Genomic DNA, 14,049 nt, shown 5'->3' with positions numbered 1-14,049 from the left:
ACCAAACCTCTTCTCTTACTAAGTGCAGCTTCTCTTACATAAATCATCTGATTTGATTCTCACATGATTCTCATGTATCCGATCATTCCCAATTTTCAGAGAAGGAAAAGAAAGTAAGTTTAGGGAGGTTGTATTATTTGTCCTACAACATGCAGTTAATAAATAATAAAAGAGAATTCAAACCTTTCTTGCAGTTCCAAACTGAATGCCCTTTCCACTACTTAATATCATGATAAAGTCTCCCTTCTAATGCTCCCTCTGACCCAACATGACAAACGTTCACAGTGTTTGAGATACGAAGAAGTACAGTTGCTTTGATGCCGTTTTCCTCATTTGGTGGCTTAGTGATCAGCAAATGGCTTGGCAATTTTAAGTTTGAATCCCTGGAATCCATTCATGTAGAAGTTTTATGTCCACATCATTTTTTTCCTGCATCTAATGATGGCTACAATATAGCAGGGCCATAATTACATTTGCAGATACAGATCTTTAAAAACACTAAAAATCTAATACCAGGCCGGAAGTGGTGACTCATGTCTGTAATCCCAGTACTTTGGGAGGCTGAGGCAGGTGGATCACCTGAGGTCAGGAGTTCAAGATCAGCCTGGCCAACATGGTGAAATCCCGCATCTATTAAAAATACAAAAATCAGCTGGGCATGGTGGTTGGCACCTGTAATCCCAGATACTCGGGAGGCTGAGGCAAGAGAATCACTTGAACCGGGGAGGCAGAGGTTGCAGGGAGCTGAGATCACACCATTGCACTCCAGCCTGGGTGACAAGAGGGAAACTCTGTCTCAAAAAAAACAAAAAAACAAAAAAAATCTAATACCTTTCTTAACAAATTTGGTTCACATATTCAAGTTAACTTATAAATTGCTAGTTTGTTTTGTTATCATTTTAGAGGGAGTCTCACCCAGTAAAACAGCAGTAAAGTCAAATATCTTGTTATTAAGTTAAAAAAAAAAAAACCTTTAAAGTAAGGAAAGTACAAATCCCAATCAACTGGGGGTGCAATGCAGAGGACTATATTTTCCTATTATCTAAAAAGCATGGAATTTGACATGCTGGGTTCAAGTCAGGTTTGGTAAATTCTCCTGGTAATGTCTTTCAAGTTGTTTAACCTCTTGGTTTCTTTATTATGAAAATATGGCTAAAAATATTTATGCAAAAGAGTTGTTGTCAGAAACAAATGGATTAATCCAGTGAGATGACTTCATAAACTGAGAGTACCTGTTGGTTGTTATTATTATGGATATAACACTGGACGGTTTGTTTTATTTTGCATTTCTTAAAAAACATTGTAGGGCAAATTTCCCTCTACCTTCTAATAATAACGTACCATTTCTTGAGGGTTCTCAGATAAAAGAGAAGAGCAACTGCTTGCGTAGGGACACTTGTCCCTCTTCTCAAAAGCTTTCCCAAATATCTTGAAACTGCATCAGTCCCATGTTCTTACAGAAGTATGTCCATTATTGCTACCATATACTGTAGAATACAGTACCTCAGCCACACATTCATTCTAATAACAAGGGTCTCTTATTGAGGGTCTCTTATGTTCCAGGCTCTGAAGAAACTACATATCAATATAGAAAAAGTATTGTGATACATTTCTGCCTCTCCAGCAGTTCACAGTCTAGTAAAACAACATCTCTTTTCATCCTCCACCTCCACTCCTAGCTAAGAGCACTACAATGCCAAGACCCTTGTCTCGGTCATCTTTAGTTTCTCTCATATTACCTAGCACAGCACCTTGCTCATAGTAGGTACTCTATAAATGATTATTGGATTGAAGAAATATTTTGTAGTGTGTTTTTTAAAACATTTAAAAGAACTGGTAGACTAACAAGCAAGGTGTTTTTTTCTCATAATGTCTCACTGGTTACATTTAACAGCAAGTTAAAATTAGATCTTTTTTTTTTTAAAGAAAGAAAACCATAGCAACTGTGATGTCGAATGTTTCAGAGAGCACATTTTTAAGGATTCTCTTTTGCTGAATTGCCCATGTTTGAGCTGCCTATTTCAACCAAAAATTTAATAAATAAGCTGTGGTACTAATAGCCATGTAAACCACTGATTGAATCTATGAAGCAATAGAAACTCCCACGTAGAACAGAACACTTGATGAAATACTTGAAGAAAAAAACATAAATGTGTTGAAAATCCACTGAAGGAATTTAAAATGGTTACCCACTGGAAATGATTGAACATTAACTTCCCTTTGTTCCTTGTATTTATTAAAAAACCTTGGAGATTGTTCCAATGTTGCATGTCAGTATTTGCTAACCAATTTTTAAAGGCATATTTCCATGAGGAAATCAATTTTACAGTGCTGTCTTCTAAATTAAAGAATGAGCATTTTTATAGAATGTTACCAACAAATACTTCTTTGACATACATAATGATGGTCTAATAGTTTTCTCTTTAAGTATTTTTATTGAAGTAATGATTAAAGTGTAGCTCAGTGTCTCAGGAACACTGACTAATGTCATTTTAATCAACTTGACTACTTAAAAAAAGTAAAGAGGTTGATAGTTTAAATCTAGTTGGTACATGATTCACTTGAACTATCAAAGAAGAAAATGTACTTCACGCGAGACCAAATTTAAAACAAAAAATAAATCCAGAAATATTTCTCAGAAACAACTTTTTCAAAGTTATAGTCCATACCTTTTTAAAAAAATCCAATTTTGTTTCTCTTAAATAAGAATGTGTAAATTAGCTGTTGATTCACAGCATTCATATTGATCAACATCTATTGAATGCCTACTCTATGCAAAGCACTGAACTAATGTCAAGAAGAGTAAAGTATATTTCTGCTTTTAGGGAGCTTATTGGAAGAAAAAAGTCATTCAGGAATAACTGCGATATAAAAAATAAAAAATAAGTGCTATAAATGCCATCGATATTATTCTGAGGAGGTAAAAATTGATAACTCCTTGGTAGGTTTGGACAGGTAGAATGAGGTGAGAATAGGAAGACGGGGAATTCTTAGTTGACAGACTGAAAATGAACATCTTTTGGAATAAACAAGATGTTCAGCTTGACTTCAGAGTAGTTTATAGGAGAAGTGCTAAATAAGGCTGAAAACACACATTGAGCGAGGTGGTAAAAGGCCTCAAATTCCAGATTATTTAAATAGAGTTTTATAATTTTTAAAGAAGCCATAAGCAGCAGTTCCATAACTCTTCTGTACATGTGTGACAATTTTTATTAAAAAAAAAAAAAGGCTGTACAGCTGAAATAAAGTCATCCGATTTTCAACCAGCACTGAAAAATAATGGTTGGATTTGGCCATGCTTTTTCAGCCTGCGCATTTAAGACACTTTCAGACATTCAGGTATTTATTCTGAATTTGGGAGGGAACCTGAATTAGTTTCTTATATATATTGGGAATAATTGATCTTTCAGATGTCTGAAAGCTAAACATTTGCTTAGATACTTATTCCCTCTGAGTGCTCTATGTACACCCTATATACTTTTTCCCCCTGTTATTTTTTCTTGTATAAAACTGCACTGAAGACCCAAATGATGATTTCTATAGAGCAGTTTAAAGACTAATGCAGAAGTACTCAGAATCCTATTTCTTAAAAACAATAAAACCTTCCTTCTTGCAGAAAGAAAAAGGCTCGGGGTGAGGGACATCTGGGAAGAGAATTGGAGTGGGAGGAGTTGGGAGGAAAATAGGCAGAGGAAAGGAGCACAGGATGGAGGGAAATGGAGAGAGGGAGGCAGAGAGAGAGAATAATTATGCTCTAGAAGAAATGGCTATAAAGATAACTTTATGCATTTATATGTGTTAAAGAGATGTGAAATAAATACAGCAGAGATAGGTAATGCTGCTGTAGATGCTAAAAATGTTACTAATGACAATCAACTACAGATATTCTGGTACATTTTAGCCTCTGGTGCTTGAAGTAGAGAGAGTTTCAATAAGATAAGATACCTGGGAGGTATCATGAAAATGTTGGAACTGCTCACAAACCGATGTTGCCTGTTTATATTTTTAACAGCCTACTGTGGATTAAAATGAACCAGAAACCCTTAAAATCAGGTATTTTGAGCTTTAAACAAGAGCTGCATCTCTGCTACCAGAAGAAACTTAATGATATAGATGCATATCTGGAGTGTTCATTCAACAGAGATCTTAACTGAAGGACTAAAGTTTATTTTTACTCAATCCAAATCATATGTAGATGTGGCACAAGAGCAAACAAAAAATAAAGTGATGGCCAAGACAGTTTTCCCCATGCCGCTGTTGCTAATGAGTAGCCACATTAGCAGTCCAAAAGATGTTGGATGCCAGCAATGTTTCTTTCTTTTTTTTCTCTTTTCTTTTTCTTTTTTTTTTTTTTTTTTTTTTTTTGAGATGGAATTTCGCTCTTGTTGCCTAGGCTGGAGTGCAATGACACGATCTTGGCGCACTGCAACCTCTGCCTCCCGGGTTCAAGTGATTCTCCTGCCTCAGCCTCGAGAGTAGCTGGGACTACAGGCATGTGTCACCACACCCAGCTAATTTTGTATTTTTAGTAGAGATAGGGTTTCACCATGTTGGTCAGGCTGGTTTTGAACTCTTGACCTCAGATGATCCAACCGCCTCGGCCTCCCAAAGTGCTAGGATTACAGGGGTGAGCCATCGCGCCTGGCCAGCAACATTTCTAAGAGAGGAAAAGGAAACAGGGTCTTGCCCAAAGTGAAGCTGTTGGTGGGGCCTGTGATTCACAGTTATGCCGATCTTCAATACTAAACACAACACAGGCTGGTTAAAATTTCAAACTTAAATGTTTTATCCTATAGAAACACAACTCTACTGTGTCATTATAAATCATTGGGGAAATATTCTAGGATTTAGCTTTTACAAATTAATATACAAGATAGCTATTATTAGAAATATTGGAATTCAATCATTCGTATGAGATAACAAAGACCATCACAGTAGATCCTTTGATATGTCCATGTATGACCTTAAACCTTTTCTGATGACATATGTGTCCAGTGGTACAGAGGGGGAAAGTACTTCAAAGGTTAGAGCCATAGGAACAGTTATGGTTCTTCCTTTACCTAAAAATCTAATGGGTCACAGTTCAGGATGCTTTTTGTTTATTTGTTTACTTTAAGTTCTGGGATATATGTGCAGAACGTGCAGGTTTGTTACATAGGTATACATGTGCCATGGTGGTTTCCTGCAGCTATCAACCCGTCATCTAGGTTTTAAGCCCTGCATGCATTAGTTATTTGTCCTAATGCTCTCCCTCCCCTTTCCCCACACCCCCCGACAGGCCCTAGTAGGTGATGTTCCCCTCCCTGTGTTCATGTGTTCTCATTGTTCAGTTCCCACTTATGAGTGAGAATATGCAGTGCTTGGTTTTAAGGGTCTTCTTTGGCAAACTACTGTCTTCCAAACAAACAAATGAAGACAATCAACAACATTAATAAGTTTTGAGTCGTGATTCATGATTTTTATCTTGAGTCGGACACTGACCTTGAAGATAAAAGGAAGCACAAGTGTTAGCTTTTATCTCATTGTTATCTTATTATATGCAGCCCTCCTTTCTTGTTATTTTCTCCTATCTTTGTGGTCTAATCTATGTCTATTAGCTATACTAAAGAACCTCATGTTATAGAGGAAGTATCTCAGGCTAGGAGTTGTTGGGTGGCAGTCCTAGGAAGGTAATAGCAATGCGAATGGGTAGGTTTTGCTAATGACCAACCAATGTGACCTTGGAGAAGCAACTTAATCCCTCTATCCCTTAGTTTCTTTGCAAAATGTGGTCCCTGTTCCTATTTACTCCACAAAGTTGTTTCCAGAATAGAATGTGATAGGTGAAAAGAAAGAGTCCTAAAAGATAGGAATCAACCATACTAAATAATTATTATATCTTAGAACACTTGATATTTTGAAACAAATCTAGAAGCACATAGCATGCAGAATCTTGGAATCAAAAGACTGTTATTTGTATATTTTGAGCATTAATGTTTTATAAAAATACCTCGTCTTTATGTAATGTACATTGTTGATACCATTACTACAAATATACTAATACAGTAGACTAAAGATAAGTCTATGGCTCACATTTCTGTAAGATTGAAGGTCATGTTCTTCTTCTTTAAAGCCTGTTGTGAACAATAGTTGTCTATGAGCTTTTTAAACTTGAGATTTTCATTAGTAATAAAAGAAACAAGTTTAGGAAAGATTGTGCTCACATTTTTGGAAGCTTTTCAAAGGAAGCAGCTGGGGTTTCTTTAGACTCCCAAGTCTATTATTCAGGTGAGTAGTGTATTTTATAATGAGTTCTAGACCACCTGCCTTTCTGAGGAAATTAATATTGAGATATATTTACTTTGGCTTTTCTTGTCTCAGTGGCTATGTATAAAATTTTCCTATTCAATGAGTTTGGATACCCCATTAAAATATTCATTCGATGTTGTTCAGCCATAGAGGATTATTTTTTAAAACAATGTCTAGATGTGTTTACAACAAGTTCTTATCTTGGTGAGTTTTGAGACTGACACATATACTCCTCTATTAAAATAGTCAGTAGATTATGTAAACACAGTTTTACTTACAAGACAACAAATACTAATAATGAATGAAATAGTGTTTAAAATGAATTTGACTATAGTCTAAACCACTGGAACTCAAAATATTGCCTTAATTACTTTCCTTTTTCTCCCCCCTGCAGGAGTTTTGGGCAGGATCGATGGATGCAGGAAGCAGTAGGAGTTTGGAGAATGCAGTGAATAGGATCTATCATGATCAGCTTGTTCCAAAGATAAACACAAGCAAGAAAATGTCCACCTTAGCGCACCCACCTAACATCCTGGAAATGTCACAAGAGATTAAGAAAAACTGTGGAGGTAAACAGGTAGAAATCACACTTGAAAGAATAAAAATGACAAAGAGCATCAAAGAAAAACAAAGCAATGATTTAGAGAAAGCAGCCTTTAAACGGAAGGCAGAAGGTGAAGAAAAGCCAACTAGAAAGAAAGAGGCAAAGATAATAGAACTTGACAATCAGTTAATCACCATGCCTCTGCCTCACATCCCCTTAAAGAACATAATGGATGTGGAAATGAAGTTGGTCTACATTGATGAAGTGGGTGTTCGCTATGAGTTTGTAGAGTCCTTCATGTCTACTGGGAGTCAGCCAACATGCCGAGCTGCTGAAATAGCAGACCCTTTGAGTGTACATAATTTCAGCTTTCTGCCTCAGATTGACAAATGGCTTCAGGTAGCCTTAAAGGATGCCAGCTCTTGCTATAGACAAAAGAAATACGCCTTGGCAGCAGGACAGTTCAGAACAGCACTTGAGGTATGGGATTAAAGAAAATATAGATTGGTGACAGGAAGCTATGAAATGGAAAGTTGCAATTACATTGAGGGGTTCTGGCCATACTGTAATAAACAGTGATCATGAGGTGAGGATATGTAATGATATTAGGATTTTGCAGTTCCCAGTTTACATAAAGCAAATAAACAAGCTATGCCTGCAAATTAATATGCCTGTGTGCACTTGATATATAGAAATAACCCCAAAAGCATATCTCATGCTTTTTACAAACCCTGAAGTGAATGGTGATATATTTTTAAAATGCAGTTGCTTTCATCATTTAGATGCTGTAAAGTTTTAGTACAATGGTGGTGGGTAGAATATAGATTCTGTAGAAATAGGCAGTTAATGAGTATATGAATTGTCCGCTTTTGATATGTAGTATCCTCATGATTAAACATAACCATCTTTACTTTTTAGCATGTGCTCATAATTTATACGTGATACTTACTACAAACAAAATAACACCATTTTACTTTACCATCAAACTTTATTTTGCTCCCCATTCTAGTGATCTTTATGAATAATTATCTTCCTATCTGTAAACAGGTAAGTTTGTGAATACCTTGGCATAAAAAATAGCCCATGGACTAGAATAAACTTCAGAATCACTACTAAAACACAAAATAGGTAGTAGGAAAATTATACTAGCTCATGACATACTGTACCTATAGAAGGACCAAACTGTATGCACCATTGGCCTTGCTATATTGATGAGTGCATACTTCGTATTTTATTTTACAAAACTATCTTACAAAAAACATTTCAGTGCATACTATATACGCCTGCTGGGCACTGGAGCTATTTAAAAAGAAATGAATGAAGACATGGTTCCTTCCCTCTAACCATCTGGTGAGGAAGACAAACCAGTAAACACTTAAATAAAGACGCCATAAAGTCCTGGCATGGTGACTCACACCTGTAGTCCCAGCACTTTGGGAAGCCAAGGTGAAAGGATTGCTTGAGGACAGAAATTCCAGACCAGCCTAGGTAACATAGTAAGACCCCATCTCTACAAAATGTAAAAATTAGCTAGGCATAGTGGCACACATCTGTACTACTAGCTACCTCAGGAGGCTGAGGTGAAAGAATCTCTTGAGCCCAAGAGGTCGAGAGTGCAGTGAGCTATAATTACACCACTGCATTCCAGGCTGGGCAACAGAGTAAGACACTGTCTCAAAAAAAAAAAAAAAAGAAAAAAAAAATGCCCACAAGAGTAATTGAGCATGGGCAATGAGAGTGAGCAGGAGTCAAATGTGAGATGTTGTCGTGAAAGTGGTGAAATGTACAGAGTAAAGTATTATTTTCATTGTTACTTGCAGGTTAAAATGACTACAACTACAATGAATTATTAATAGGTGACACCAGACAATACTGCCCCTAAATATTTAAAAAGGTGCTACGTACAAAAACAGACCTGAGTAGATATGAAGTAATTAGGCAGCACACAAATAGATGCATCTATAAATATTTCTGTTCTCATAAAGGGTCATCTACACAAATAAGGGAAGTGTGATGCACTATGTAAACTTCTAAACTATCTAATAAGTGCTAGAAAAATCCATATTATCCACAAACCACCAAAAGAACCCTCTGTTCTTTTGAACAGTCTTTTGAGCTAAAGCTCTGCAGCCTTCGTCTAGGAAAAGAACGCTAATGAAAGACTCTACGAAGAATACCAGGCCGTTTGGCCAGGGCCATCTTCAGCTGAAATTTATTTTCCTGGTGCAGGGAGGGTTAAAGGTATAATTTTATAGATAAAGAAAAATAATCATTTTGGCAAGAAAAAAGAAAGGCATCTTTTCTTAACTACTGTAAAAGCTTCAAATTAAGTCTAGGTAAAAGCAAAAGACACCTGCGTTAAATGAAAGAAAATACCCAGTTTTCCATAAAACCCAGTGTTCAAAATTATAAAATTTGAATCAGGTTTTGTTAATCCTAAAATATAATTGTACTGCATAATGCTTGTGTTTCTCTCTCTCTCCTTCCCCGCTACCTGTTTTTTTTCTCTCTCCTGTTCTCCTTCTCTCTCCCAGGGTTTTAAGGAAAGTTTTGGATGCTGACACTAATTACTGATAATTAACAAAAATAATTATTTTGAAACCAAAACTTAGCTTAGACATCTGGCCTAGCTTTTGTCTAATTATCTAGGGAGCTAACTTTGAAATCTTAGCTAGAATGTCTCAAAAAAACAAAGCTACTGGGAATAGAAAAGATTTGTAGCCTTTTCAGCCTTTCTTTTCTTTTCCCGAATTTAACTTCTAAATTTAACATTATTAATACTGAGTGCTCTCACATATCATTTAAAGCATCTCTCCCTTTTCCTTAAGTGCTAACATGGCTTTGAATAAGATAGGATGGACGACAGAAGCTAAGGCACAATGATGATGATCACACTTGATAGATGCAGCAGCATGTATTTGAGCATGGATACATTAGGGTTAGGTTTGGCTGCAAAATAAGTGTTTGAAGGAAGGTAGAAGTTTATTTCTCTCATACATAAATGTTGGTAGCCAAGGGCTGGTATGATATGATGGTCAGGGTGCCAGATTATATCTCCTTTCCTAAGAAGTCGCCTTGACTTCAGGATCCAAAATAACCATTCCTGCTGGTGTCATCAAATACACATTCTAGCCAGCCAAAAATGAGAAAAAGGAAAGAGAGAGACACACAGTGTCTCCACGAGCACACTATTTTCATTTTTTTTCCCCATTAACCAAAATTTAATCATGTGGCCACACATACCTGCAAGGGAGGCTGAAAAATACGGTCTTTATTCCAGATGGCTCTAACATTCAGAAGTTCTATTACTGAGAAAGAAGGAGAAAATAAGTATTGAAGGATAAGTAGCATCTCTCCCATAGAAGGCTTGCTATGAGGGAAGTGTTATGAGACTCTTTTTTTTTTTTTTTTTTTTGAGATGAAGTCTTGCTCTGTTGCCCAGGCTGGAGTGCAGTGGTACAATCTCAGCTCACTGCAACCTCTGCCTCCCGGGTTCAAGCGATTCTCCTGACTCAGCCTCCCGAGCAGCTGGGATTACAGGCACCTACCACCACGCCCGGCTACATTTTGTATTTTTAGTAGAGACAGGGTTTCACCGTGTTGACCAGGCTGGTCTTGAACTCCTGACATCAGGTGATCCACCCGCCTCGGCCTCCCAAAGTGCTGGGATTACAGGCATGAGCCACTGCGCCCAGCAGAGGCATTTAGAATGGTTGCCAAATATGTGGTACAAAGTCAGCTGTAAGAGCGTGTAGAGGACTGGTTTTGGTTAAAGGTGAGGCCACAAAAAAGAAACAGAAAAGTAAGAACTGAGCAAAGGCCCTGGAGGCATTTAAATATTTATTAAGTGACATAATAACTTCCAATGCATCTAATAAACCCATTAGGAATGTTTTGTTTATGTGTTAGTTTCGTTTGTGTTCTTGACAAAGTACTAACTCCTTTTATTTTCATAACATAGTCACTAGATAGGTAAATTTATGATAACATTTTATAATGATTAAGGTCAAATGGTATGCAATGATTCAGAAGACAACAGTTTAACTTTCAAAAACCTGTCAACTTTAGTCTTTCAGGATTTTGTAACATAGCAGGCATTTATGTAAACATGCTTAATGAAATAACTTATTTTTGCATGCTTTCGTTTTACTGTATAAAGGTGAACCAGTTATGTGGGTAAAATTGGTCCTTAGCTCTATGACCACCTAGTCAATCTTTCTCAAGTTTTATTAAAAACAGTCATCATATGCTCTTATGTTTGTACTCACACCAGAAGCTAAACCAATAAGGGCAAAAGGTGTAAGCTGAAGATAAAAACACAAATTCATATTATTTTGTATTGTCATGCCTAGCTACTATTCACTGCAATTTTTAAAAGACAGCTATACAAATTTCCCCACTACAAAAACAGTAGGGATTCTATTTAAAAAAGTATGACTGCCTCATGTAGTTGTATTTGCATATTAGGCGATACATACTACCATGTGATAAATTGCTTGGCTGTCAACAAAAAGTAGGAAGAGATTAATAAATTAGGAATACATAAAGGACAGAAGATGTAGTAATCATATTTTTTGTCACTTATTGGAACAACACTCAAAGAAATTATCAAAGGTTTTTCTAACTTCATAGCATGCAACTTAAACAACACCACCACTTCAATCTTAATCATAGGATCCTAATAATTAAGAGGCTTCCACCTTCTGAATTAGAACAAATCTATATGTATCCTTTAAGATTCACAGCTTCAAACAATCCCATTAAACCCATCAAAGAAGACAGAACAAGACCCATCCATTACCAACCAGAACTTTCAATTCCTCCGATTTCATCATGCAGCAGCCCCTTGAGGTGCTAATCTTTTTTAATATCTTGGCGCTCCAGTCGCTGGTGTGTGAAGTTAAAGTAATAACTCACATTTATGGAGTTCTTTGTATGTGTCAGGTACTATATTTTACATTCTGGGATGATTTACATTCATTATTCCATTTTATTCTCACAACAATCCAATGAGATAGTACTGTTATTATTATTGTGTTACTAATGAGAAAACCAAGGATGGACAGGTTAAGTAACTTGCTCAAGGATCAAAAGCCAGAGGTGGTGGAGTCAGGATCCGGTTATCTGGTTTCAGGGCTCACCAGTGTGCCTCTGCTACTCTAAGTGTGAGTTGGTTGGAAATACAAAATTCCAGACCTTGCCAGACCTGCAGAATCAGAACCTGCATTTTAACAAATTCCAGATGGTCCTTGTGCATACTGCAGTTTGAGGAGCACTACACTCTGTGATTTTGCCCTCCAATTAACACTTTGTAGTTTGGTCCCTACATTTTATAATTTAAAATGTTGTATGTCCAACATTGATTTTATAGGAAAGAATTTCCTCTTAAGTAGGTGTTTCTATAACAATAGTTCAGGATTTTTGCATTTCAAGGATCCATAAAAAAATGTTTTAAGTGTGTGTAGGGGGAGAGTGGGTTGGCATTGCATTTGTATTGTACAAGAACATTACAAAAATTACCATCTATTACCACCATTGAATCATCAAATATGGAGCAGTTTTACCCATGAAAGTTAGAAGGAAAGATAAAAAGAAACAGAAAGGTCATACTCTCGAAATGAAGGATATTTTAAAAATAGTTATATTTTAATTTTATGAAAAGCTATGTTGTCTCTATTTTTTATTTTCCCTTGGATCGGTACAACATTGGTCTGAGAATCAGCTTTTGGGAATCACTGTTCTAGAACACATTCTTTATGGTAAATGTTAGGTATCCAACATGATTGAATCCACACCAGGACCTTCTTATGAGATTACTTCCAAGATAATGGAATTTGGTATAAGACAGGTCCATTTTGGAGCCCATTCAAGGGGGTTTATTTAATGAAGTAGAAAAGATATCTCATTATAGGGCAGCCTCACCTATAATTGCTCTGCTGAGAATAACCCTAGCAACTCTCTAGAGCACAAAAATGTGGATATCTCAAAAAGCTTAATTTAAATAAATTCTAGCACAGGTATTTCTTTGGTGCCACATAATCAGAAATTTGGGAGTTCACCAAATTCTCTGAGTGCCTGAGCTGTCTCATTGCAATCTGTGGATTTGCATATGAATCCAGTATGCATTTCTTAAACTCCTGCTGGGTTCCAGGCATTTTGTTATTGTTGTTGTTTTTTGATTTGAGATGGAGTCTCGCTCTGTCACCCAGGCTGGAGTGCAGTGGTGCGATCTCGGCTCACTGCAAGCTCTGCCTTCTGGGTTCAAGCAATTCTCCTGCCTTAGCCTCCTGAGTAGCTGGGATTACAGGTGCATGCCACCACGCCTGGCTAATTTTTGTATTTTTAGTAGAGACAGGGTTTCACGTTCCAGACACTTTTACTCATACAATCATTGCAATAACCCTCTCTAAGATGGATATTATCACCCCATTTTGCAGAAAAACTGATGCTCTAAAAAAATTAAATAACTTACTTAAAGTGTCATGGCTAGTCTGTGGCAGGGCTGAGATGGAATTCAGGTCCCCTGATTTCACATCTGGACTTCTTTACACTCCTGCTTTTCATACTGTAATGTGCATAAAAATTCTATAGTAATCTTGTTAAAAATGCAGATTCAGATGCATTATGTTTGTAGCGGGACACCAGATGCCTCATTTCAAATAAGTTCCCAAATGATGTTCATAATGCTGGTCCAGGGACAACTCTGAGAAGGATTTATACCAAACCACTAGTAGGTTGTCAAGTGACTGCCATTGCCTCTCTAGTAAATTAGCAGTAAGCAGTAGCTCACGTAGTCCTAAGTGGCTGCAGGGGTCCAGAGCTGTGATGGGCAGGGCACTGAATTTGGAGTCAGATTATCTGTGTTTGATGCTGCGTTGATGCTATGTGACTTTGAGCAACTTTCTTAGCCGCTTAGAATGCCATTAAGTAGAAATATAGATAATAAGGTGCTTTCACATAGAATATCAAGAATTGTTTATTGAAAAACATAATGAAATCTAAATTCATGTACAAGTTGTCACCGTACTTCTCAAGTACCTCATTTTCCAGTATGGTATGTGTTTAATTTAAAGCTTAACATTCCAAAGGATTTTGCCAAACTATGTGTTTACCAACATTGTTTAACATCCATAGCCCAAACTCTTTGATTAACATTAACAATTTCTAGTCTTCTTTTAATTACATTTAAAATTTAACCAAAGCAAGGGACAAAGTAA

General features: G+C 36.7%; 1 protein-coding gene across 1 annotated transcript in view; it reads left to right on the top strand.

Moving 5' to 3' along the window:
* Window positions 1-14,049, top strand: part of SPATA16 (spermatogenesis associated 16) — a 258,898-nt gene that overhangs the window by 16,837 nt on the left and 228,012 nt on the right. The window contains exon 2 of the mRNA XM_002814293.4: window positions 6,683-7,312. Coding sequence (XP_002814339.1) covers window positions 6,701-7,312 — 612 coding nt within the window. The 5' untranslated portion in view covers window positions 6,683-6,700. The remainder of the gene's footprint in view (window positions 1-6,682; window positions 7,313-14,049) is intronic.

This window comes from Pongo abelii, chromosome 2 (genome assembly GCF_028885655.2).
Source record: "Pongo abelii isolate AG06213 chromosome 2, NHGRI_mPonAbe1-v2.0_pri, whole genome shotgun sequence".
NCBI lineage: Eukaryota > Metazoa > Chordata > Mammalia > Primates > Hominidae > Pongo > Pongo abelii.
The sequence above is the reverse complement of the archived record's forward strand: the minus strand, read 5'-3'. Positions and strand labels throughout refer to the sequence as shown.